This window comes from Cavia porcellus, unplaced genomic scaffold (assembly GCF_034190915.1).
Source record: "Cavia porcellus strain 051 isolate PalLab524CR breed Dunkin Hartley unplaced genomic scaffold, mCavPor4.1 scaffold_28, whole genome shotgun sequence".
In the NCBI taxonomy this organism is placed as follows: Eukaryota; Metazoa; Chordata; class Mammalia; order Rodentia; family Caviidae; genus Cavia; species Cavia porcellus.
The window spans coordinates 32,625,515-32,653,459 of NW_026947511.1; the positions used below are offsets into that span (position 1 = coordinate 32,625,515).

Here is a 27,945-nt window from a genome sequence, read left to right on the forward strand (position 1 = left end):
GCTATATCCCTGGATCTAGGATTCTTTTTTAAACATTACTTGGAAATAGTAACTTTTTAAAGATTGTACTGCATATCACAGCAAGAGAAACCACCAACAGAGTGAAGAGACAACCCACAATGTGGGAGAAAATGTTTGTCAGTTGTTCTTCAGGCAAAGGATTACTCTCAAGAACATATAAAGAACTCAAAAAAATCAGTCCTCCCAAATTTAAAGACCCAGCCCAATGGGCATCTGAGATAAATATACATTTCTCAGATGAAGAAATATGAACAGCAAATAAGTATGTGAAAAAATGTTCAACATTATTGATCATTCAAGAGTTGCAAAGTAAAACAACACTGAGATTCCTCCTCACCCCAGAAAGAGTGGCTATCTTCAAGAAATCAAGCAATAATAAATGCTGGAGGGACTGTGGAAAAAGGAATCCTTCTCCACTGTTAGTGGGAATGTAGACTGGTGCAACCATTGTGGAAATCAATGTGGAGATTCCTCAAAAAACTAGAACTGGAGGTCCCATTTGATCCAGCTATTCCCCTTCTGGGTATCTTCCCAGAAGAATTAGAAACATCATACCACAGTGATATATATGCACCCATGTTTATAGCAGGACAGTTTGTAATAGCCAGGTCTTGGAAACAACCTAAATGCCCATCAACTGAGGAACAGATAAAAAAGATGTAGTATTTTTATACAATGCAGTACAACTCAGCCATTAAGGATAAACTGGAGAGTTTTATAGGTAAGTGGATGCAACTTGAGACTATAATCATTAGTGAAATAAGTAACCTTTAACATGACCCTTTAACACATGGGTTTTTTTTTTTTTTTTAGACAAAATCTCACTGTATAGTCTCGGCTTCGAGGCTGGCCTCAAATTCTCTCTCTCTCTCTGTGTCTGTCTGTCTGTCTGTCTCTCTCTCTCTCTCTCTCTCTCTCTCTCTCTCTCTCTTTTGCTTTTTGAGATAGGATCTCAGTATGCTGTTTAGGCTGGCCTTGAGCTCACTTTGTAGCCCAGGCTGGTCTCAAATTCACAAGAATCCTCCTGCCTCAGCCACCTAAATGCTGGAATTTCAGGTTTGTACCACTTCCCTGGCTAGAATTTAATCCTTTGTCAGATGAATATAGTAGTTTGCAAATGCATCCTTCCCCCTTTTTAAGTTTTTTTTCTCTTTTTCTTTTTTGAGGCAGTGCTTCACTATGTGTAGGCTGGCATTGAACTCACTCACTTTGGTGGTAGCCCACCCAAGCTGGCCTCAAACTCACAGCAATTCTCCTGCTTCAAACTCCCTGGTGCTGGGATTATAGGCATGTGCCACCATGCCCGGCCTCTTTCTATTTGTTGTCTCTTCATTCTGTTGATTGTTTCTTTTGCTGTGCACAGTTGCCATACTGTGATATGTGCGCACGGTGTTTTTGCTTTTGTCCCTTGTGCTTTTGCAGTCTCATATGACATTAAAAAATGGTGCTGAAGCTGGGGGTGTGGCTCATTGGTGAAGCTTTTGTTTCACAGTGGGTGAGGCTCTAGACTTGATGCCCCAGCCTGCAAAATAAATAATGATACTGAGTGTGGTGACACACACTTTTAATCTCAGCACACAGGAGGCTAACTAGGAGGATCACTGTGACTTCCAGGCCAGCCTGAACTACATAGCAAAACCTTGTCTAAAAAAAAAATGAATAGTTTTGGTGATTGTCACATTTCTGAAATACTTGCAAAAATACTTTGCAAAGTACTTTTAGTTAGTTAGTGTTCATATTAAATAAGTCTTTTAACAAAACTCAGGTTGATGTGTGAAATTCTATGTGGGATAACTAGAATCTATTATTAGTGTTTCTCAATTCAGGTTAATTACATTGTGTTTATTTATTTTTTATTTTTATTTTTTTTGTCTTTTTCCTTTTCATCGGTACCAGGGATCGAACTCACGACTGCCTGCTTGCCAGGCAGGTGCTTATGCCGCTGAGCTAAACCCCCAGCCCCTACATTGTTGTTTTAATAAACGGTAATTCCATCTTAAAGCCTTTATAATATTTAACAACTACATATTTGCAACCATTTGTGTTTATTTTGTATTAACCCAAAGATTTCAAGCTGTAAGATTTTTTCTTGCTTTTTGGCTGGCTATTTATTTATATATATTTTTTGAGACAGGATCTCACTGTGAAGTCCAGGCTGGTCTTGAATCCACCAGCCCAGGGTAACTTCAAGAATTTGTGGTGATTCTCCTGCTTCAGCCCCCAGAGTGCTGAAATTACAGGCGTGTGCTACCATATACACCCCAGACTATTTATTAATGAGAACTTTTTTTTTTTAATGATTTCAGGCCTGTGGTACCCTGTATAGCAGGAAAAGGAGTTGTTGGTTATGTTAGTACTAGTTTACATTTTGAGGAGTTTCTGTTTGCTAAGCATTACTGTAAATGCGTTGTTTGTGTTACTCTCTGTAATCTTCATAAGCCTGTGGAGTAGGAACCAGTATTCTCCTTTCTGTGCATGCATGCATGCATTAGTTATTAGGGTTTGAGCTCAAGGAGTGCTGGGCCCCTCCGCTGACCTCAAAGTTGGGATTCTTCGGTCAGCCTGTGGAGTAACAGGCGTGTGCCACCATGCCAGCTATATTCTTCTCATTTCATAGATGGAGTCAGCTAGGCTTCTGTAGGATACAGAAATTCTGCAAGGTCACATGGAGATGAATGATAAATTCAGAATTTGAACCTAGATAGTTTGATTCTGGTTTGCTTGACTGGTTTGATTCACTGCTATGCTCTCAGGTTTAAATATCAGATTCTTTCTATGAATAGCTTGAAATTTTTCTAGCCTTAGTTTCTGCAACTATAAATTGAAGAATTGTGTTAGAGCTCTCAATTTGCTTCTGATTGTAACATTTTAGAATTTTGTGCCTCCTGATTTTCCAAATGTGATACATTTAATTCTTCAGATAACTTTTTTACCCCTATCTTGATTCCTTACAGCATGAGAGTTAAGCCACTTTCTGATGTTCACTGTTAATGGGTAATGGAGCTGGATCTAGAATTTTGGACTTACTGTTTTGCTGGTTATCACATAGGCATGCAAGGATTAATAATTGAATTTAATTGATTTTCTTAATTTTTTATTCATCTAAGTATAATGTGCTTCAGTGAGAAATATTGTTTTCATTTTCTTAATTCTTATTCTGATGATCAAGTGTTATATGCTCATTGTATAAAATAGACATTTTAGAAATCATCTAAGAGCCCACCAGAAAAGTAACTACTAGGAGTTTGATATTTTCTTTTTTAAAAAAAATGCACATGCAACATGTGCTATTTTTAGGACACTCTTAAGAAGTTTTTAAACTTTTAAATTTTGATTTATAGGAAGTTGCAAAGATTGTAGAAAGAGACCATGACCTTTATTGTTTCCTGCAGTAGATTCATATTACATAATTATAAACCAGTATCAAAACCAGGAAACTGACATTGGTTCAGTGTGTATGTTTAGTTCTCTCTTTGTGTGTGTAGTTGTATGTATAATTCTGTATAGATGCATGTGCAGTTTTATGTATATGTAGTGTGAATGTGTAGTTTTGTGTCATTTTGCCATGCATGGATTTGTGTAATCTTTGCTCCGGTCTGGATATAGAGCTATTCAGTCACCCCTTCATTTTGTCAGTTTGAGAGTGCTACTTAAAAGTAGTCATACAATATGTGAACTTTTGAGGCTGCTTTTCACTCAGCTTAATGCCCTTGAGACCCATCCAAATTATTATATCAATATTTATTATTGCTGAGCATTATCCTGTGGAATAAGTGTAACTGTTCACATATTGCAAGGTTTGGCTTTTTCATGCTCCCACAGTTATAGGTAATGCTGCTATAGCAAGTTACATAATGTATTTGTAATTTTTTATATAGACACGGTATTTAAAAATATAATTTTTTTTTTTTTTGCTTTTCTAGCACTTTTCTGTGCTAGAAACTTAACATGTTTTTTCAGTGCTAGAAATTGAGCTCGTGCATGCCAGAAAAGTAGTCTGCTACTACTGAGCTATACCTCTAACCCTGTTTCTGCATCTGTATGCTAATTTGTGTCCTGTAATCCATTGAACTAACCTCATGCTTGCCAGGCAGTTGCTTAGACCACTGAGCTAAATCCCCAGCCCCTGAACTTTTTTTTAAAGACAGGGTCTCTGTGTAGCCCTCCGTGTAGCTAGCCTGAACTCACAGCCATCCTGCCATGTCAGCCTTATTAATGCAAGATTCCAAGTGTGCAACACCATGTTGGCTGAACTCATTTATTCTAGAATTTTTTTGGGGTGGGGTAGATTCCTTGGGATTTTCTATGTAGACTGTCATCTGCAAATAATAATATTTTTATTTCATTTCCAGTATTTCTTGCTTTAATATGCTGTGTAGTTCAGGTTAGCTTTGAACTCTTGGTGATCCTCCTGCCTCAGGCTCCTGGGTGCTAGGACAACAGCTGTGTGTGTGCTACCAGGCCTGGCTTCCCTTATACGTTTTGAGTACTGATGGTTCTACATTGTGTTCTACCTTCATACCTTCATTTGCATCTACAATTTTCTATGCTAGTGAACCTACATTTCTCCATCTCTACCCACAGTGTTTATTGAAATGTATTTTGAGGCTCAGCTCATGTTACATGTGCCAGGGATGGTGGCACATGCCTGTAATCTCAGCACTCAGAAGGCTGAGGCAGGAGGATCACCATGAGGTCAGCCTGGGCTGTATAGCAAGACCCGTGCCCTAAAATAAAAAAAAGAAGTCACATGTAAGAACTCTCTTCTGAGCTTATCAACTGAAAATAACCTCTTTCTCCACCCTAACTTTCTAAGGTTTTGGCAAGTTACATAAATAACTACTTTATTAGTATTGTTTTGAGGGCTTGATGATTTAATGGTATATACATCTTTTATCCTTATGATTTTTTTTTTCCCAGTTTTTCTGAGAACAGAGTATTACCTTAGTTCAGGCTGGTGTTCCACTCAACTGTGTGTAGCTCAGGCTGGCTTTGAATTTGCAGCAATCCTCCTGCCTCAGTCTCCCAAGTGCTGGCATTAAGGTGTGCACCACCATGCCCAGTTTATGATGGTTTTTGATATCTTTTTAGACAGAGATCATTGAGGGTAGGATCCATTACAGATTCAGCAAGGTATCTGATTCATCACCTGGAGAAGTACTTTTCACATGGTGTGGACACAGAAAATGTTTAATATACGGTCACATGTGATGACACCTTAGACCTATGTCTCCATTGCCTTCATGTCTAGTATTTGTATAAAGCAGGGACTTAGCAGATACAAAATTGTGATTGACGAGTGCAAAATGTATGATTTAAAAGCTTTTGTGGTGACTAGGGATTTAGCTTAGTGGCATAAGTGCCTGCCTGGCAAGCACGAGGTTGTGAATTCGATCCACAGTACCCTCCTCTCCCAAAAAAAGCTTTGTTAAACTGGGCATAGAGGCACTTGATTGTAATCCAAGCACTCAGGAGGCTGAGGCAGGATAAGTTCAAGGCCAGTCTGGGCTACATAGTCTCAAAACCAAGAAAGAAAGGCTTCTGTTATTAGGCAGTCTCTGCTATAATGTTTATTTAATGTAACTGAATAACCTTGACATATCCTTCTGCTGATAACTAGAGAACATTTAATATTTATGAGCTCTGTTTCTTAAAGTGGTACAGTCTTAAGCTGATGTAGGGCTGTGTAGTGTAATAAGAACATGAAGTTTGAAATGATACTGTTTGGGTTGAAAACTTATCTGTACTGCCTACCTTATCTAGTACAAGTTGATCTTGGATGAGTTACTTAATCCATTTATATCATTTATCTCATCTGTGAATAAGAAAATTGTTTTTTCCTGGCAATGCTGGGGATCAAATCCAGAAGTATGCACAGACCAGGCAAGGACTGTATCACTGAGCTACATCCCCAACCTCAAAATGAAGAAATTAATGGTACCTACTGTTTATGATTGTTGTAAGAACAATCAGCATAAAAGTAAATATTGCTGGAGGTGGTGGCCCATGTCTGTAATCTCAGCACTTGGGAAACTGAGGCCAGAGGATCAGCACAAGTTTGAGGCCAGCCTGGGCTGCATAGCTGCATGGTGAGTTCAAGGACAGCCTGTACTACACAGTAAGATATCCCTCTCCCCCAAAAAGTAACCATTTAGCACTGTTCCTGGCATGTTTTGAATGTCTTAACTGTTACCATAGGCACCATAGTTGAGAATTTAAGGAATTCGTGGATTTGGATGTACTACCACCTCCTTTTCTTCCTCCTCTTCCTTTTTCCATTGGGAATCCCTTTTTATTTTTATTCTTTTGAGGCAAGGTCTCTCTAAGTTGCCCAACCAGGGCCCAAGTTTGCTATCTTTCTGCTTCAGCTTCCCAGAGCACTGGGATTATAAGTATTTGCATCCCGGCCAACTAGTATGTACATCCCCCCCCCCCACACACACACTTTTTTGAAACAGGGTTTAACTATGCCATTCAGGCTGACTTTAAACTCACTTTGTAGCTCAAGCTGGCTGTTAATTTAGTGATTGTTCTGCCTCAGCCTCCCAGGTGCTGGGATTACAGGCATGTGCCATCATGCCTGGCCTGTACATTCTTTTAATGAACGTGTTCTGGTGACATCAGATATCTCGTTCCTGCATATCATTGTACTTAGCAGACAAAAAATAAATCCACCATGGCTTTTTAGCTCAAAAAGATTTAAAATATGTACTTTGTTTCCTTTCTTTGAAAGCTACCCTGTTGAACCCTATTTGTTCTGATGAATGTTTTCTTATTTTGAGGAGTTAACTCTTCCTAGTTGATACATCCTTTACTGTCTCCACTGACAAAGTAAAATGACTAGTCAACATTTCCCAAGTTTTTGTTTTGTTTTATATTGTTTTGTTTTGATATTGGGAATCCAACTTACAACCTTACACTTGTGAGGTAGGCACTGGTGCCACTGAGCTAATATCCCCAGCCCCCCATGTTGTTTTGAATCTTGACTTTTTATTTTTGTTTTGGATTTTTTTTGTAGTACTATACTAGGAATTAAACCCACCGCCTCATGCATGCTAGGCAACTGTTCCTACCACAGAGATACAACCCAGCCCTTTAAGTCTGAGAATTTTTTTTTTTGTCTTTTTGAGAGATGGTTTTGCTATGTAGTTCAAGCTGCCCTTGCACTCTTTGTAGCCCAGGCTGTCCTTGACCTTGCAGTGATCCTCCTGCTTCAGCCTCCTGAGTGCTGGGATTACAGGCATGCGCCACCACACCTGGCTTAATAAATTTATTTTTAGGGGCTGGGGATTTAGCTCAGCGGCATAAGCGCCTGCCTTGGTCGTGAGTTTGATCCCTGGTACTGATAAAAACGAAAATAAATAAATAAATAAATAAATAAATTTATTTTTAATTAGTTTTTTTCCTTAAGTGCCAGGGATGGGAATCAGGACCTTTGGCAGCTAAGCACAGTTACCCCCCAGCCCTAAATTTATTGATGTAAGACTGAAATACTGAAGAATGTATTATACAATATTGTAGTAAAAAATATAAAGAGAAATTTATAGTAAAATTTGTCCAGTTACACTCTTAAAAATGAAATAACCAGCTGGCTGAGAGTAAGTTGTTGTCTTATTTTCTTCTTCTTCTTTTTTTTTTTGTCTTTTTCATTTTTATCGGTACGGGGGATCAAACTCACGACCACCTGCTTGCAAGGCAGGTGCTTATGCCGCTGAGCTAAATCCCCATCCCTGTCTTATTTTCTTCTGAATGATACTTTTTGGGAGGGCATTGAGGAGTTTAGTAAGTTAATAAATGCTTTTGTTTATGTCTTTTTTGCACATTCATTTAATGAATGATTATTGACAGTCTATTACGTGCTAATCTTACATGCCTTAATAATTTTCATGGTACCCCCTACCATCTATTCTAAAAATAAAACAAAAATAACCTAACAAAAATGTACTAAGCTCTCCTGGTGCCCCAGGTATTATGTTTTTCTTTTTTTGCTAGATACATTCTCACTGTGCTTTTATTTTCCTTTTTTCTTGAATTTGTAGTGGGGAATTTGCTTACTTCTTGGTTTTTTTGTTTGTTTTCTTTTCTTTTCTTTTTTGTTTTTTTGAGACAGGGCTGGGCTAGCCTTGCTTATTTTGTAACCCAGGCTGAATTTAAACTCACAGTGATCCTTCTGGCCTAGCTTCCTGATTGCTGAAATTACAGGCACGCACCACCATGCCCAGGTACTTTATTAGTTTTGATGCCCTGGACCTACTTTCTAGATAAAGTGGCCACATCAGAGCTTTTGTCTGTTTAAATTATTAATGGAACATCGTACCACTCAAATGTTTTCCCACTGACATTAAGTAATACTTGTTTGTAGAAAAAATAATTGTGCAGTTTATTGAAACAAAATAATAGCTGGGCATGGCGGCCAGCCTTGGCTGTGTGAGTTCAAGGCCAGCCTGCACTACATAGTGAAACCCTGTCTCAAAAAAGAGAAGAGAGAAAAGTAACAAAGTATCTTTTACTCCTAAGAATGGAAGAGTACATTTATTTAATAAAAAGGGAAGAAAAAAATCATATCCTGATTTCCCAGAAAATTAAGAGAAACAACATAAACTTAATTTGCCATGCAAAACATGGACCTTTTGTTTCTGGGTGTGGTTTTTTGTTTTTTGTTTTTTTGCTGCACTCACTCGGCCTACCATTGAGCTGCATCCCTAGCTTCCCACCCATCCTTTATTAATATTTTTACATATGACTGGCCAGGCAGGCCTCAGACTTGTGATCCTCCTCCTCAGCCTCCAAGTAGCTGGAATTCCAGGTGTGCACCGCCATGTTTAAATAGAATATGGACCTTATGTGTGGAAGTTGAAGCCTTCAATTTTGAGCCCTTCCTTTGCACAGAATGATGACAACTCAGAGGATTGAGCAGCTTGCCTTGGTGTATTCCATTATAATTTAATTGCAAGGCACAGAAACTTGGACTTGGGCTGAGCTGCTGGCCGTGATAATTCTCAGGTGTGGTCTGAACTGATCTGCAGAGGAAGACTGCCTGTGCCACAGAGGAGACCAGCACGGAACTGCTGAGTTTAGGGGGGTGCTTAAGGAGACACATACTGAACTCCCAGCAGTGGGAGTTACAGGCGGATAGGCCTCAAGTTCAGGCCTGCCCAGACGACTGTGTAGGGAGACCCTTTCTCAAAAAAACAAAAGGAAAAGAGGGAAGAAGGAAAGCAAAAGAACACACCATTTTAATGCTGGAAAAACTACCTGGTTTTAAAATGGGCAAAGGACTTGGATACGTATTTTTCCATGTGAAGAGTGTTGAACACCACTAATCACTTGGAAAACCAAGTCAAAACCAGGATAGGTTACTACTTCATGGTCATTGGGATGCCAATTTTTTCTTTTTCTCTTTCTTTCTGTCTGTCTGTCTGTCTTTCTTTCTTTCTTTTTTTTGGTACCGAGAATCAAACTTTGTGTAGCAGACATCAGGAAGCCAGTATTGCTGCTCTCCTACTGTCACTAGTTCCCGACCCAGAGCTAGCAACCGAGAACTCCAGAGTTAGGCATGTACAGAGCACACAGTCACACTCATAGGCACACTTTTTGTTTGTTGCATTTTTTAATTGGTACATTTTCGATGTACATAGTGGTAACATTTATCATAGGGAATTTGTACCTGTACCTGATATATCTTGCTGCTTTTTTCCCATTCCTTTTCCTTCCCCTTCAACACCTCTTCCCCTGCTTGTTTTATAAAAGCTTCTATTCTTCCTTCTATTTTTAATTTCTGGTCACTTCTTTCCTTTCTTTCTCCCCCTCCCTCGTTTACCTTCTCATTAGAATATGTTCTTCTCATTTCCAGATATCTATTATGCATTTTGGTCCTTATTTGCACTTTCAGTTTCTCAGCAGAGAAACAGTGTGGTATGTTTGTCCAGTTTATCTCGCTTAGGAGTGTACACCAACATTGCTGCATTCTGAGTAGCTAAAACTAGTGAAGGAGCCCCTACTACACCTTTTGTTTGCCACATCTTGTTTCAGAACTTTTGAAGGACTATACCTAATTCATATTTAGAACCCTAGTTACAGGGCACCCTCGGGAACAGTTTTTAGTTTTCAGGCTTTATAGTATTAGAAAATAACTAGAGATTGAAGGGCATGGTAAATGCCAAGCCATCACACTGAGTCAGCGGTGATTCAGACAGTGATGCACCTGTTAGTGAAGTCTGTTTCTAGGGTGGCTGGATTGTCGTGCAGCTGGTCTGTCACAGGTAGGGTGTGGTGAACCAGACACCACAAGGAGCCAACAAGGCAAAAGAGGGAAAAGGTTGACATTATCTCCTCATGCTGTAATAGGCTGATTGTGCTGTCCCTTAAGCCTAATGGAGAGTATTTGCAGGGTGGTTTTTTTCTTGTGTTTGATTGTTTCTTTTTTTTGTTTTGGCATTAGGGATTAAACTCAGGGCCTTCTACCCGCTGGCCACTCTCTACCACTTAGATACATTTTCCCCCTCACCCGGCTCTTTTTATTCTCTTTTTTTTTTGGAGACAAGATTTGAGTTGGTCAGGCTGGCCTTGAACTGTTGATCCTCCTGTCTAAGCCTCCTGAGTAGTGTGTGCCACCATGTTTTAATGTGATGGAATCTAAGATGTTAATATTATTGTGAAGAGATTTGGGTCACCTAATGGAGTGCTTTAAAGATTTATTGATTAAAGAATAGCTATGCTAATGTTAAGTGCAGATTTAAAGTTGTATTTATTATAAGCTTTTTTCATTTGATCAAGTATGTAGGTAGGAACATTGTAAAAAACATATTCAATTGTTTTGCTCTTAGGCTGTTGAAATCTCCAATTAATGTGAAGTAAATATAAGCATGAAATGTAAGAGTGATGCTAGAAATTGCATTTTTAAATAATTTTTAAAATTTCTAACCAGAACTCCCCTAAAAGATAAAGATAGCTTTTGTTCTGTATTGTTACAGCCAATCAGCAGTTTTCATTTATCTATTTATCTACAACTTGGAACTACAATAAATTTGCTTAATGCCTACTGATACATCGTGTCGGAGATAGGTACTTTTTTATTGTCGTAATAACTTACTCACCTTTCCTGCTTACGTATTTTCTTAATTGTTTGTGACGTTGGCATGTACTTTCAGATTTTATCTCATTGAAATGTTTCCTAAATACTATGTACCAGTGAACATTTTAGGACTGAAGATATAGCTCAGTAATAGAGCAGCTAGGCCCTGGGTTCCATCCTGAATACTGCTTAAAAGAAGAAAACTAAGTTGAACAAATACCAAGGTTTTCACCTAAAGTAGAATAAAAGAGTCACAGGTGCATCAAAAGAAGACAAGGAATCTTGGTTTTTTTTTTTTTTTTTTGTCTCTCTCACTACTTTAAAACCTTGAAATAGATCCTTGCTTATTTCATCTCCCTTCAGGACACAGGACGTGAAGGTCAGAGAAGCTCTGGTAGTTTTCAGAGTTTGTAGAGATATGCACATTGCCAGCTTGCGGTGTCCATACCCCTACCGTCACTAGTATTCATGGCAAAGCAGAGCCTCACAGACTGCCCGGTGAAGACATCACCTCCCCCAAGCAGGAGGAGTTAACCCATGATGGGAACCCGAGCGAGGCAGTGATCTTAGGGAAGCCAAATTGTCCCTCAAGCCTTAAGGGTCCCTCTGGAACTAAAGGAACTGAGATAATGAGCCAGCATACCCTGTCCTTCCTCAGCTAAGCTGGCCTCACGCTTTTGTGGGTGACCTGCCTGAGCCCCTCCTTCAGAACCTGTGCCTTCAGTTACTCTGCCTGGAGTCTTCCTGTTCTCCTATAATGTACTCTGCCTAGCAAACCCTGTCTGTGCCTCCTGCTGAGCTGATGTGCCCTGGAATTCTTTTCCTTTGACCAAACAAGAGCCTTTTACTAGCAGGCTGAATTGAGGTTCCTGTTTCCTCCTTGGGGACTTCTTGAGTATTATTGAGTGACAGAGGGAATGTTTTATAATGTGGATCAACTTTTAATGATGTAACTGAGTTAGTGTAAAAGAACATCTCAGATTCTTTTATATAATTTACTTGTTTTTCTAACCTAAGGTGATATGGTACTGTGTAATCATTAGATTGCAAACTCACTAACAGTGAGGAGGTGAACAAAAGTATACTAATACCCAAATGTCACAAAACTATTTTTGAAGAATATTTCATATTATATAGGACACATGCAACAATGCTAAGTAAAAGCTGAGCCCCTGGTGCATCATGTAATCCCGGCATGGGGGAGACTGAGGCAGGAAGATTGCCATGAGTTGTAGACTAGCCTGGGGTATATAGTGAGCTCAAGGCCAGTCTAAACTACATATCAAGTCCCTGTCTGAAAAAAACAAAACAGAAAATTTAAATAAAGTGATACAGAGTTATATATGATTTCTCTTCATGGAATTTGGAGGGGGGATTGAACAGGGATCTCCAGTTCAGGCTGACCTTAAACTTGCGACAGTCCTCTTACCTCAGCCTCCCAAGTACTGGGATTATTGGTGTGTGCCATCATACCCTGCCTCTATGGAAAATGCATGTGTTGGGGGCTGAGGGTTTAGTTCAGCGGCATAAGCACCTGCTTTGCAAGTGTGTGGTCATGAGTTCGATCCCTGGTACCGATAAAAAGGAAGAGACAAGGGGCTGGGGATTTAGCTCAGCGGCATAAGCTCCTGCCTTGCAAGCAGGCAGTCGTGAGTTCGATCCCTGGTACCGATAAAAAGGAAAAAGACAAAAAAAAAAAAAAAAAAAAAAAAGAAAGAAAGAAAGAAAGAAAGAAAATGCATGTGTGAGGAAAATATAAGCAGTTTTTCACTAGGGAGGAGTTAAAAAAATTTTTAAATGTTCTTCAGTGAATATATATTGCTTATATATTTTTCTGTCCTCTTGCTGTAGAAATACATTATAAAAGATTCAAACAGTGCACAAGTTTACAAACTATAAACCACAAAAATGCTCATCAGTTCTTTCCATAAAAAGATAAAGACCAGTTTATCCATCTGTTCTTGTATTGATTTTCCTTTTGATTACCTAACTCAAGGTCTGAAATATTTTCTCCTATGTTTTTTTATGAGTTTTCTAGTTTAGGTTCTACATTAGTTGTGTGATCTATTTTGAAATAATTTTGGTGGAGGATATGGCTTTTGTGTAGACTATCCATTTATTCCAGAACCATTTGAAGAAAAGATCTCTTTTGTCTACTGAATTGTCTTTGTATATTTGTACCAAGTGGCTAATATGTGTGGGTCTGTTTATAGCTTCTTTTACTCTGTTCCATTATTACTTATCTTTATGCTAATTCTGTACCACTTTGGCTTGGGTAGGGTTCTGTGATAAGCAGAATTCTAAAATGACCGCTAGTGACTTGTGTCTTTGAATAATGGGAGAGACCTATAAGCGTGGGGTATTGCGCTAGTGATTTTTTGGGGGAGATACTCATGACCTTGTGCTTACCAGCAGGCAGGTGCTTACACCATTGAGCTAAATCTGTGGCCTGTGGTGCTAGTGATTTAGGTTATAAGATTGTATTGTGTACTGTAGTTGATAAAGGGAGTATATTCTTGGTGGATCTGGCCTAATCACACAACTCCTTAAAAGCAGCTGATTTCTACTAGAGAAAGAGATGCATAGGCCCAAAGGGAGTTGAACATTTTTTATTCTGAATCTCTTGTATTTCCATATCAACTTTTAAAATAAGTTTGATATTTACCAAAAAACCTGTTGGGATTTTGGTTAAAATCACATTGAATCTGTAGGCCATTTGGGGGAAAATTGATATCTTTACAGCACAATGTTGACTGTTGTGACCTACTTATCGCTTACTATGTAGGTCTTTAAAGTCTTTAATCAGTGTTTTATAGTTTTCTGTGCACACATCTTCCCCATGTTTTGTCAGATTTATTTGAGTATTCCAAATTTTTATGATACTGTGAATGTGATTATCTTATAAATTTTCAGTTTTTGATTGTTGCTACAGTGTAGAAATACAATTAAATTTTTAAAAATTAGTATATGTTTACAATACATAATAGTCATTTTGGAGAATTAGTTCACATATATGTATAATCACTTGATCATTTTCATTTGTTTTATCCCCATTCCCTCCCCGCCAACAATTGATTTTTGTATATTGTCCTTACATGTAATAGACTTGCTAAACTGAAATTAACTTTAGTATTTTTTTGTATATGACATTGAATTTTTGTTGTTGTTCTGGGCATTGAAGCTGGTAGAGTTCTTGCTAAGCATATACTTTCCTGCCCCCACATGGAGGGCCTCATTAATTTGCAAATCATTCTCACACAGGTGCCATGACAACTTTTTCTAGATTGTTCTAATTTTAGGGGGCCTGCTGCCCAAACAACCACCATTGAATTTTCTGCATAAATGATCAAGTTGTCTGTAAATATAGTTTTATTTCTCCCTTTTTCATCTGTGTGCCATTTATTTCTTCTGCTTGCCTTTTTATACTTGCCAGAACTTCTAATGCTGTATACAAGTTGTGGGAGGAAACAATCTTGCCATATTCCTCATTTTAGTAGAAAAGCATTCTTTTACCATTAAACATGATGTTAGGTTTTTCAGAATGCCCTTTATCAAGTTGAAATTTCCTTCTATTCTTAGTTTCCTGAGAGTTTTTGTTCAGGAGTGAATGGATTTCATCAAATGCTCTTCTTCATCTTTTGAGATGATGCTGTTTTGTCTGTTTAAGCTGGTTAATTAGTAATTATTTTGATTTTCCTTTTTTTCTTTTTTTGGTACCAAGAATCAAACTCAAGGTCTCATGCTTGCCAGGCAGGTGTTGTGCCACTGAGACCCAGCTTTTTTAAAAATAATTTTTTGGGGTCTGTTTTTGGTATCAGGATAATACTGACCTCATTGTGGTAATTCAGAATAGTTTCTCCTTTGTTGGGAGGATTTATAGAAAATTGCTTTTATTTCTTCCTTAAATGCTTGTTAGAGCTCACCAGTGAAGTCCTCTAGGGCCTGAAATTTTCTTTTTCTTTTTCTTTTTCTTTTTTTGTCTTTTTCATTTTTATCGGTACCGGGGATCGAACTCACGACTGCCTGCTTACAAGGCAGGCGCTTGTGCCGCTGAGCTAAATCCCCAGCCCCTGAAATTTTCTTTATGAGGTTTTTAGCTACTTTAGTAGATAAGTTATTGAGGCAGTTAGTTCTCCTTGAAAGACATTTAGTAATTTGTTACTTCAAGAATTTGTCCTTTCATCTAAATTGTCAAACTTGCATTAACTTATAGTATTTCCATATTATGTGTTAAGTATCTAAATTTTAAAGAATCTACAGTAGGGTCAACACTCTCATTCCTTATTCTGCTAATTCATATTTCCTTGCTTTTGTTTTGGTTTGTTTTGTTCTTCCCTAACCATTCTGATCAGAAGTTTATCAAATTTTATTGATCTTTAAGACCCAACTTTATTGATTTTAGGACATTATCTGTTGTTATGATTTCTGCTCACATCTTTATTATTCCTTCCTCTGGGTTAATTTTCTTTTTGTCTAGCTTCCTGGAATAAAAGGCAAGCTTACTGATCTTAGAACTTTTTCTTCTTTCTTTCTTTTTTTTTTTATTGGTACCTGGGATCAAATCACGACTACGCGCTTGCAAGGCAGGCGCTTATGCCACTGAGCTAAATCCCCAGCCCCTTCTTTCTTTTCTAATATAGGTATTTAGCGCTATGAAAATTTGCAAGTGCTGGTTTTGCACCTGTAAGTTTTATTATGTTGTGTTTCATTTGCATTCAGTTTTAAACAGATAATTTTTCCCTTTGAAATCTTTTATCTATGGATTATTTGTGAACATAACCTTTTTTTTTTTTTTTTTTTTTTTTTTTTTGGTACTGAGGATTGAGCTCATGATCTAGTGCTTGCCAGGCAGGTGCTTATGCTGCTGAGCTAAATTTCTGGCCTATTTATGGTTAATTTAGTAGTTGTGTTTGTTTGTTTATTTTTGTCTTTTGAATCAGTGTACAGTTCAGAATGGCTTTGGGCTCACTTTGTAACCCAGGCTGGTCTCGAATTTGCAGCAATCCTCCTGCCTCAGCCTCTCAAGTGCTGGGATTACAGGAGGACATCATATGCCCAGCCTTTTTTTTTTTTCTTTCTGTCTTTAGTAGTTGTATTATTTAGTTTCCAAATATTTGGGGAATTTTCTAAGACCTTTTGTTATTAATTTCTGATTTAATTTGTGGTCAGAGTATATGTATTATTGGACTTGAAATTTACTGAGTTTACTGAGACTTATTCTGTGGCCTGTGACATAGCTTATCTTGGTCATTGTTCTTTATACACATGAATAAAATGTATATTTTTGTAGGGTAGAATGTCCTGTCTTAGCAGGCCTAAGCTGGTTGGTTGTATTATTCAAATCTTCTGTTTTTTATTGAACCTCTGTTTTATCGATTATTGTGAGGAAAATTGACATCTGATGACTAAAATTATAGATTTTCTGTTTCTTGTTGGAGTTGTACTAGCTTTATTTCACATACTTTGCTGCTGTAATATTTGATACATGTAGTCATAGGATTTGTGTCTTGATGATGAATTGACCCTTTTGTTACTATAAAATGATTTTTTAAAAAATTCCAGAGACTAGAGATGTAACTCAGTGGCACAGTGCCTGCCTGGCAAGCACGAGGTCCTGAGTTCAACTCCCAGTTCAAAAAACAAATGAACAAAAATCCTGGTTATATTCTTTGTTCTGAAATCTACTTGCTCTAATACTAGTATGATTACTCAGTATTAGTGATAGGTTCTGCTGTCTCTCGAAGAATAACTTCTGTAGTTCTCCTTCTCATTCCAGAGATAAGTCTCCTGCTCCCTTTTTGTGTGTGTGCAGAGCCCTTTCCAATCCCAAGACACTACAACCACCCAAGCCTCCGCCCCCAGCCCCCAGTAAACCTTTCTGTCTCCTGTTTTACACAGGCAGATGCTCCTCCAAATCAGCGGTTAAGGGCCAGGGATTTAGCTCAGTGGCATAAGTGCCTGCCAGGCAAGTGCGAGGTTGTGAGTTCGATCCCCAGTTATCCCCTCCCCCCCAAATCGCAGTTAATAGGTCATTTTGCCCTCTCCCAAACTCCTTGCCCAGCCAAAACTAACAAAAGTAACTACATTTACTTGTTCTCATTTGAGAGCCTCTATACCCCTTGCCCTTTAAAACTCTCCCATGCCCACATTAAAGGCCTCTTCCTTTGTCTCTTTAGCTCTCTTTTTCTCTGCACCACTTCAGATTGAGTGTGAAAAAATAATCAATTAGTGGCTGGGGATTTAGCTCAGCGGCATAAGCACATGCCTTGCAAGTGCGGGGTCATGAGTTCAATCCCTGGTACCGGTAAAAAAAAAAAAAAAATCAGGTATTGTCTTCTGCCATTTCCCCCCCCCAATCCATTTTATTTCAAGGGTCTTCTCCCATTCTTGTAACCCTGTATGTTTTATATTTAGATTGTGTTTCTCATAGGCAGAACAAAGTCATATTTTATCCAATCTGGCATTCTCTGCTTTTTAGAGTGTTTAAAATATTTACAGTTAATGTGATTATTGATGTGGTTATGTTTGGCTTTGAGCTTCTTTTTTGTTTGTTTGTTTTTTTAGACAGGGTCTTGCTATGCAGTTCACACTGATGTAAATTCACTATGTAGCTCAGGCTGGCCTTGGATTCACAGACTGCTCCTACCTTGGTGTCCTCAGTGCTGAGCCTATGAGAGTGTGCCTCCACGCCTGGCCTGTCAGCTTTTTTGTTTTCTAGTTTGCTTTTCTCTTTTTGTTTTTATAATTTCTTCCAAATTCAGCATTTTATGGGCTGGGGATTTAGCTGAGCGGCATAAGCACCTGCCGTGAAAGCAGGTGGTTGTGAGTTTGATCCCCGGTACCGATTAAAAAAAAAAAAAAAAACCCAAATTCAGCATTTTTTCAGCTTTATCTCCTTTGCTGATTTACTATTGCTTGTGTTGCTTTAGTAGTCATTAGTATTTTTCATTTCTCTCCACTTTTGTGCTATTGATGACATGTTACATTACTTGTAATATGTAATTATTGACATGCTATTACTTGTAATATGATTTCATATTTACTTTGTAATGTAATCCCATGTTACATTGCTTTTATAGAGATTGAACACAGAAACTTCCATATACTGAGCAAGTACTTTTATGACAGTTACGTATTTTGAAGATATTTAAGTAATAATAAAAATTGTATATTTACTCATATAATTACAAATTCTGGTATTCTTCCTTTGTGTAGATTCATATTTTTGCATGATAACTTCTTTTTTCCCTTGAAAAATTGCTTGTAGTACAAGTCTGTTGCTGCTGAAATCAGTCAGCTTTTGAGTGTCTGAAAAAGTCTTTCATCTTTATTTTTAAAAGGCATTTCTGTGGATGTAGAATTATAGACTGACCTTTTCCTTTTTCCTTTTAGTACTTTAAAGATATTATTTCACTTTATTCTAGCTTACACTATTTGCGGTGAGAAATCTATCATTGTTATTTTCATTCCTGTATTCATAATGTATTTATTTTCTTTTTTGCACTTACGACTTTCTCATTAGCTCTATTTTTGAGGAATGTGATTTTGATAAGAGTAGTAGCGTTGTTTGGATTAAACCTAAAGTAAGCATTCTACATTCACCCTCAGTCCTCTTCTGGTTTTTCGTTTGTTTGTTTTTATTTTGAAACAGGGTCTTGCTGCATAGTTTATAGAACTCTCTATGTAGCCTAAAGTAGCCTTAAAATCTCAGCAATTCTCCTACCTCAAGTACTGGGATTACAGGCATGTACCACCATGCCTGGCTCTCTTATATTCATTAAGTTTCTTCTATTTTATATCACTCTTTCTATGTGTGTTTATAATACTATATACTATGGCAAGATCCTTCTGTGTACTTTATCCAAAGCTGCATGAATCATGAGGTGTTTTTTGTTTTAAGTTTGGTTGTTTAGGTATTTTGTTGCCTCTATGTGAGTGGTGGGAGTATTTTGGGGTGGTCTTCCTGGATCCTGGTTAGCTTCCTGGGTCGGGGTGGGGGGGAATGCGCTGATTAATACTGGCTCAGTGCTTAAGGAAGACCCTGCAGATTTGTGAAGTTCCCGTTAGTGTGTTGTAACATTAGCCTCCTGACCGCTCCTGACTTGCAGTTCCATCGCCTTAGCTTGCTAGGCCTGCTAGGCCTTGCGGGGACTTTCCATCCTGTGCCTCTCACAGCTTACAAGCTCCCAGGGCAGGAAGGTGGGTGATGGAGCCCACCTTGTTTGCTGACTAGTGTCTTGAAACTTTTTTTCATATATTTGGACTGCTTTTTGTTTTTTCAAGTCAGAGGGTAAATTTGGTCTATGTTATACTGTGTTCAGGCTGGAAGCAGAAATCCCTCTCAATGATAATTGATGAAACCTGTACCTATAATTTTTCTTTGTTCAAAGTCTTCTGTTGCTATAATTCCTGTTACACAACATAAATATTAAATGAGTCTAAGCTTTTTATTTTAATATATCCCTCTAATGTGGGCGTCTGCAGCATTAGCTAAGTAGTGATTTCATATGGGCTTCTGTTATTTAACATCATACAATTAAAAGACATGCTCTGACCTGATGAAGCAAAACAATGAAATGTGTCAAGTTTGTGGGGCTTTCCCACAGCAGGCTCAAAGACTGCCAGAAGGATTCTGTATATGATAACTCATTTTTACCAACTAAGACATCTGCATCAAAGCCTATTAGCTTAATTGAGGTTATAAGGTGAGCCAAAACAGGAAGTGTGAGCTAAGACAGGAAGAAAAAAGCGTGAAAGAAGAGGAGAATCATTTTGAGCAGACAGTGAGAGGGAACGGTACTGAAGAATAATTGCTACAGGGATGGGAGTGACGTGGAACCCACTGGTGGTAAGCTGTCGGAGAAAGGGGAAAGTAGCAAACTAGAAATGGGGTGAAAAATCAGGCCTTGTTTTGTAGGAGACACCTAAAAAGTCTCACATTTGCTACCTCATAACTGCTGCTGACTTTGTAGTGTATGCTTGTTAGAGCACACCTAAGATAAATGTACATATGGCTAAAACTTTTTAGCTGTATGTGTGAACTAAATCATACTTTTAATGACATTTTATATATGCTATATAATAAATAGTAGGAAATAAAGACATTACTGTATAAATCCCGTGTTAAAGTGAGTAAATCGTAATTCCTTGATCTTTAGCTTATTACAGCTAAGAAAAGTTATAAAAGATTTTTGTAACTTTGCAATAAACTTTTTAAAAAATTAAATTCTTTGTAAGCAGATGTGATGTTAATTTTTTTAGGACTTCCAAACTATGTGAGTTGATAATTTCAAAAGCTCTGTTTGGAAACAAAAACTAGAATTCTTTTTTTTTATTAATTAAAAAAGACTTAATTTACTTGAACTGATATTTCCATGACACTTCTCTGTGTGAATTTTATCAGTGTTTATCTTCAAATAGTTTGATGTACAAGTGATGTTTATTACTCAAGATATGTGCTTTTGCCAAATGATTATGAATCTTCATGTCAAGGGTTTGTGTGACTAAGAGAAGATAGAACAAGATCTGTGTTTTTATTTTTTTCAGGCTAGGAAAGCATAGCTTTTTCACAGTCCAGAGTGGTTGAAATAAGGCAGTGACAAACAGGCAAAGCAGGAGATAGTATACCTGGAAGGAGAGGAAGAGAATGCTATTCAGGATATTGTGAAGAGGATTTACTTCACTATGGGGTACACATATGTATTTGTGTTTTGTTTTCTTTTAAAGCAAACCTATTGATTGATTGATTGGTTGACAGCATCTTACTATGTAGTCCAGTCTGGCCTTGAACTCTGTAATCCGTAGCCCTTCTTGGGGCAGTCCTCTTGCCTCAGCCTCCTGAGTGCTGGATTATAGGCATATACCACCATGTGCACTATAAATTTTTTATAAAGCTTAGCATATATGGAAAAAATTGAAGATCATAAGTGTATACTTGATAACTGTATGACTAATAGCTGTTCAGATTAAGATACGACATTTGTATTAGACTTTTTTTCAAACTGGGTTGTGGGCACATGATAGTCATAGTGCTACTTATTTTTTATTTAAATTTTTGGTGATACTGGGGATTGAAACTGGGACCTGGTGTGTGCTGAGCAAGCTCTGCGTCACTGAGCTACATCCTTAGCCCTTACAGTCTTTTTATTTATTTTTTAATGTTTTTTAAGGGGCTGGGGATTTAGTTCAGCTGCATAAGTGCCTGCCTTGCAAGTGTGTGGTCATTAGTTCGATCTCCGGTACTGATTAAAAAAAACAAAAGAAAGGACTTAATGTTTTTAAAATTTTTTTAATGTTTTAAAATAAGGTTTTTAGTACATTTGAAAATTTATCTCAGAAAGAAATATAGTCAGAATTTATAACTAGAATGTGAAATTTTTATTATAATGTGACATTTGATCAAAATTATAACTACCTTGAAATGACAATTTTTTTATTATTATTATTGTTACTGTTATAATTATGTCTGGTACTGGAATTGAATCCAGGACCTCAGGCACGCTAGGCAAGTGCTTTATACCTAAGCCCAGCATGATAGTTTAAAAATAAATCATCACTAAAATCCCAGAAATGGTGCATTCAGTTCTATAATGGCATATTCAAGCTATAGAAGGAGCTGAGCTCATATTAACACTAAGATTTATATCTATCTTGAAGGCTTTATATCTGTTAGATAATTTCCCATGTAGTAGACAGAAATATACTAAATCTAAAAACTTTACAGAAATTACAGTTAGTACTTAACTTTTGTGTTTTTTCCCCTTAAGTAAGGACTCACTCTTTCTTTTTTTGAGACAAGGTCTCATTATGTAGTTCAAGCCAGCCTTGAATTCATTATGTAGTTGAGGTTGGCCTTGACTTAGGGTGATTCACCTGCCTCTGCCTCCTGAGTGCAGGGATTACAGGTATGCACCACCATGCCTGGCTAATGGAGCACACACTTCTTTATGAATGAAGATTTCATTTTTCTTTTTTGCATATAGCAAATCTTATGTAGATTTCATAGTATAGATGGGATTTTACTCTGTTGTCTACAACATACTTTTTTTTTCCAGAATAGAGCAAAACAGTAATAAAAATATTTGCCTTCAAAGAGATGGTAGAAGGAAATCCTCCTTATTTGCTATGGTCAACCTCCCAGGAGATGCTCAGATTTCTGGTTCCCATTTGCTAATGGGGGGACAGGAGAAGGAGGGTAGGGGAAGTGAGATGTTTGACTCGAGGCCGTGCATCAGTAGGTTCACTATTGCTTAGCATGGAGGCATGCTGGTTGCTTGGCTTCCCAGCGTCCTAAGTTCCAACATGGTGTGGATCTCAAAAGGCACTGGTGGTTCTCCCCCTGGAGGGAATATAGTCTGCCACACTGCAGCCACTTAACAGGGAGGGGAGCTGCTTGCTTGGATTCCCAGGGTCTTAAGTTCCAACATGGTGTGGGTCTCAGGAGACACTGGTGGTTCTCCTCCTGGAAGGACTGCAGCCCGCTGGCCATACTGCTGCCGCTTACCAGGGAGGGGAGCTGCTTGCTTGATTTCCCAGTGCCCTAAGTTCCAACATGGCACGGATCTCAGGAGACACTGGTGGTTTTCCCCCTGGAAGGGCCGCAGTCTGCCACACCACCGCTGCTTACCAGGGAGGCAAGCTGCTTGCTTGGTTTCCCAGAGTCCTAAGTTCCAATATGGCGCAGATCTCAGGAGACGCTGGTGGTTCTCTCCCTGGAAGGGCCACAGTCTGCCACACTGCCGCCGCTCACCACGGAGGTGAGCTGCTTGCTTGGTTTCCCAGAGTCCTAAGTTCCAACATGGCATGGATTTCAGGAGACAGTGGACTCCAACATATCTTTTAAAGTGAATTGTGACTGGGTTGCTGTTGAGAAACCTTTTGTGTGTTTTCTGTAAAATATTAGGTCATTAACCTTACTTCTGCTGTTCAGGGTTATATGTATTACATTATTAAAGTGCTAATCTATTGAAAATCACGGGCTGAATAATTTTTACTTTTTTGACTGTAGAATTCAATAGGGCAATGCAGATAGATTGCTGTTTCTGATATGTTCATGTGTGTAGTATTTGGTTTCTGAGAAGTTGTCAGGACACACTGAAATCTTTGTTTTCATGTTTTCTTCTGACAGGAAGTAGAGGAAGAAATGGCAGGTCCCAATCAACTCTGCATTCGCCGCTGGACTACCAAACATGTAGCTGTGTGGTTGAAAGATGAAGGTTTTTTTGAGTATGTGGACATCTTATGCAACAAACATCGACTTGATGGACTCACACTACTGACACTGACTGAGTATGATCTCCGCTCTCCTCCTTTGGAAATCAAAGTGCTGGGGGACATTAAAAGGTTAATGCTGTCAGTCCGAAAATTGCAGAAAATACATATTGATGTTTTAGAGGAGATGGGCTACAACAGTGACAGTCCCATGGGCTCTTTGAGCCCATGCATCAGTGCTCTACAGGGTGCAGACTGGCTGTGCAATGGGGACCCCTCCCATGACTGTGATGGACCTCTCACCGACCTGAGCACCGATCAGTACCAGTACATGAATGGCAAAAGCAAACATTCTGTTCGAAGACTGGACCCAGAGTACTGGAAGACCATACTGAGCTGTGTATATGTTTTTATAGTGTTCGGGTTTACATCATTCATTATGGTTATAGTCCATGAGCGAGTGCCTGACATGCAGACCTATCCACCACTCCCGGATATCTTCTTAGACAGGTGAGTTTTGCTTCTGTGTGCTATGTTTGTACAGGGTTGCTGTAATAACAATGATGATATGTGTATGATGATTCTGTTATTGTTGTAGCTGAGATTGGCTTTATCTGGTGATATAGAAGACATATGATTTGAAGTCATTTAAAGTAAGTTAGGCCTAGGGGAGTGATAAAGACCACTGCTTAATTTCTTTTTCTGTAGATTGGCTCTGGATACTTCAGATTTTAAAAGGGTGCCTTGGTGTCCGGAAAGGAGGTTTATAGTAAATAAAACTTAGTCTTGGTCATCTTTTTCTTTTTTCTTTTTTTCTATACTGAGGAGTAAACCTAGAGGTAGTCTACTACCGTGCTATATCCTAGCCTTTTTCTATTTTTTATTTTGAGACAGGGTCTTACTAAGTTGCCCTGGTGAGAATTAAACTTGTAGACCTACTGTTTCATCCTTCCTAAGTGCTAAGATTACAGACATGCGTCACATCTGACTTGGTTACCTGGCTTGGCCACTTTTTATTTAAGAAAATGATAAACAGGATTCTTCTTTGGAAATATCAGTAGTCTCATAGCACCAGATGAATTGCAATTATCAGATAATACAAATGATAATAATCTGTTTTTAATTATGAATACAGAAAAAAGAATAAATCAGAAGTAATAATTATGAAAAATATAGAAACAATAAAAACATTTGGAATTGTTTTTATAATTGTGATTTTTAAATGTTTTCATTTTGAGATAGGATCTTGTTGACGTTGCCTAGTCAGGATTTGAATTTGCAGTTCTCCTGCTTCAGTTTCCTAAGTGCGGGGATTACAGGTGTGAGTCTCTGCACTTGCTTAAAAAGGGCTTCTGGTTTCCTTTTGTTTGGGTGGGCTGTTCTGTACTGTGTTTGTTGAACTGGTGTTAGGAGTCATACAATGTGGTAGGAGGGGTTAGCAGTGATAGTAGAGGTAAGAGAGGGTATATGGTTGGACCCCTGTCCTGTGTGTAGATAAAAAAGGATGGCACCTAATGATGGATGGTAGAATTAATCCTTGTAGAAAGGAAGATAGGAACTATGAAAATAGTCACAACTCTTATGACTATAATTCTGTAATTCTGGGAGGAGATGCAAGAAGATTGCAACATTGTGCCCAACCTCGACAACTTTGCAACTTAGCAAGATCCAGCTTCAAAATAAAAAAGCAGGAATTGTAGTTAAGTTTGAAGGCTCTGAGTTCAATCCCCAGGATATGGGTTGGGAACAAGTTGGAAATAGGCCAAAGGATGCTGTATATGTGAGGGTGAGGCACAAGAAGTGCCATCTTGGTTACTTTTAGTTTCTCAGTGTACAGAGAGTGACACTGAAAAGAATGAAAGTTTGAGGAGACAAGATAAGGTGACAAGATAATGGTCATCTAGCGCGGTAGGAGAGCGAGCAGCTAGGGTAGCAGCACCAGGTGTCGTTTGAGGTTAGTGGTCACATTGGCATTGTGTTTACCAGCCTCTTTCAAAAACAAATGCAGATGTGCAGTAGTCGAGAGTTGGCTCAGCAAGATTGAGGTTTTGCCAGACAGTTCCAGGAAGAAAAAGAGGCCAGGAAAAGAGTAGTAACAGGGAGGTGAGGACTATAGGCCTTGGAATTACTGAAGTTGGGAACCAGAAGGAATAGGCTAGAAAGAGGTATTTAGTAGAGCACTTTTTTAAAATTAAGAACACAAAATTTATTGCAGAATATGGGGAGATAAGATAGGGATAGGTCAGTGGTAGGGTGCATAGCACACCCAGAGCTCTGGATTCAGTCCTAAGTATCCAAAACAAAACAAAAAATGTTTGTATGCCTAACTCATCATTGCTTAGATAGCTAGGAGTCTTGAAATTGAAATTGTGAGGAGTAATCTTGGCGGTAGCAAGTTTGGTACAAGTGTGAGATTAGGTTGCTGTGGTAGGGTAAAGGATGAAAGATCATAGGATGAAAAGAAGCAAAATCAGAGAGCAAGAGGAACACACATTGTAACAAGTATTAGCATGGCTGATCCAAAAGCTACAATCTGCAATCAGGTAACTGTAACTGGGGTGATATCCTTATCCAGCCAACCAGACTTCTGCCTAATCACTCTGCTGGGAAACTCACAATTTGACAAAGCTTAGTTCATGCACTCAGAACATCTGACTACACAGAACATCTAGTTATCTTTTCTAGTACTTCACTGTGTATGTTCTGTGAAGAATATCCAGACATCAGGATACAAAATCAACACAAGGGCCAGGGATTTAGCTCAATGGCACAGGGCCTGCCTGGCAAATGTGAAGTCCTGAATTTGATTTCCAGACCAGAAAAAAATCAATGGTGAGTCCACTGATAATGAACTCACCAAGAAAGAAATTAGGAAAAGAATACTATTCATGAGATCATCAAGAAAAGTTATTTATTTAATTATTTTTGTTAGGATTAACCTAACAAAAAAGTGAAAAGCCTCTATAATGAAACCTGTAGTACTCTGAAAAAAGAGGTTGAAGAGCACATCAGAAAATGGAACAATACTTCCTTTCCTAGATAGTTGTTCTGTTGTTTTTGTAGTTAAGGCTTGCTGTGAACTCACTATGTACACCAGGCTGGCCTCAAACTCACAGCAATCCTCCTGTCTCTGCCTCCCAAGTGCTGGGATTACAGGTGTGTGCCACCACTCCCAGCTAGATATGATCAAATTATGGTCATAATTTCAAAACTGATGGATAGATTTACAATCCTGAGCAACAAGAGCAAATCAGGCGTCATAATTCCAGATTTCAAAGTTACAGCAGTAAACACAGGCACAAAAGCAGATAATTGGATCAATGGGACACAATAGAAAATGCAAAAACATCCCTATCTGCTCCTGGACAAAGCAGCTATGAACACACACTAGAGGAAGGATAGCCTGCTGAGAAGATGTACTGGAGAAAGCTTCTGCAAAGCATAGGAAATTAACAAAGGGAAAAGAAAACCTGCAAGATGAGGGGAAAAATTGCCAGACAGAAGACTAATATAATATCAAAAATATATAAAGAAGTAAAAAAATTAGCCCCCCCCCCCAATTAAAAGATCCAGTGCAAAAAAAGGGCAACTGAAATGAATAGATAATTTCTCAGAAGTACAAACGGCCCATAAATATGTGAAAAAATGTTCAACATTTCTGGCCATTAGAAAAACAAATTAATATAACACCGAGATTCCATCTTACTCTGGAAAGAATGACTATCATCAAGAAATCAACACTGTGGGGAAAAAGAATCCTTCTTCATTGTTGGTTGGAATGTAAACTAGTACAACCATATGGAAATCTGTATTGAGATTATCCAAAAGCTAAAACTAGGAATTCCATTTGACCCAGCTATTCCCCTCCTAGGTATCTAAAGCTTTCAGAAAGTAGTAATAATTTTAAAAAAATTAAATCCAGCCAGATTAGGACATAGATTTGATAAAAGTGCCTGGTACCTAGAACAAAGCAATGAAAAACAAAAAAAATAAAGTCAGTCCATCTGGCCCCACAAACAACAAAGAGGAGCCCAGAAAGAACACATCAAATGAAGGGGAAGGAAAGTTTCCAGCATCTGAAGAGACAAAACAGGTAACAGAAACAAATGGAAATCCATATAACGGTCAAGCTTCGTGACAAAGGAAACAAGAAGACACTGGGATGTGTTGTTTTTTTAGTAGGGGAGGGCAGGTCTTGCTGTGTAGTACAGGCTGGCCTTGAACTTGCTTATTTAGCTCAGGCTGATTTCAAGCTCATGACAATCCTCCTCCTTCAACCTCCCAAGTGCTGGGATTATAGGTGTGCTGCATTGGGGACATTCTAAGAGAAAATAATGTCCAGTCTAGAATTCTCAGTCTAGGCAGACAGCTGGATATAAGGCTAAAAACCAAGGATATGTAAAAACTTGCAAGTCCAGAATATTACTTTCCCTGTCTCACCCTTATAATTGCTAAAATGAAAATACCTAACCATGCCCAGTCTTGATGAGGATTCCAAACAACCAGTGTTCTCTTACATTGCTAATAGACATGTGAAATGGTACAACTGCTTTGAAAATACAGTAGTTTAAGAAGTTAAACAGACACTAAGATATAACCTAACGGTTCCACTCATAGATATTTACCCAAGAGCAATGCAG

The 27,945-nt window shown here is 38.3% G+C and overlaps 1 protein-coding gene across 4 annotated transcripts in view; it reads left to right on the top strand.

Annotated features, from left to right (window-relative positions):
- The window catches only part of Samd8 (sterile alpha motif domain containing 8), a 63,063-nt gene that overhangs the window by 8,005 nt on the left and 27,113 nt on the right, over positions 1 to 27,945 (top strand). For all 4 annotated transcript variants that reach the window (XM_003473610.5, XM_005005342.4, XM_013156892.3 and 1 more), the window contains exon 2: positions 23,223 to 23,815. In XM_003473610.5, the coding sequence (XP_003473658.1) occupies positions 23,223 to 23,815 (593 nt within the window). The remainder of the gene's footprint in view (positions 1 to 23,222; positions 23,816 to 27,945) is intronic.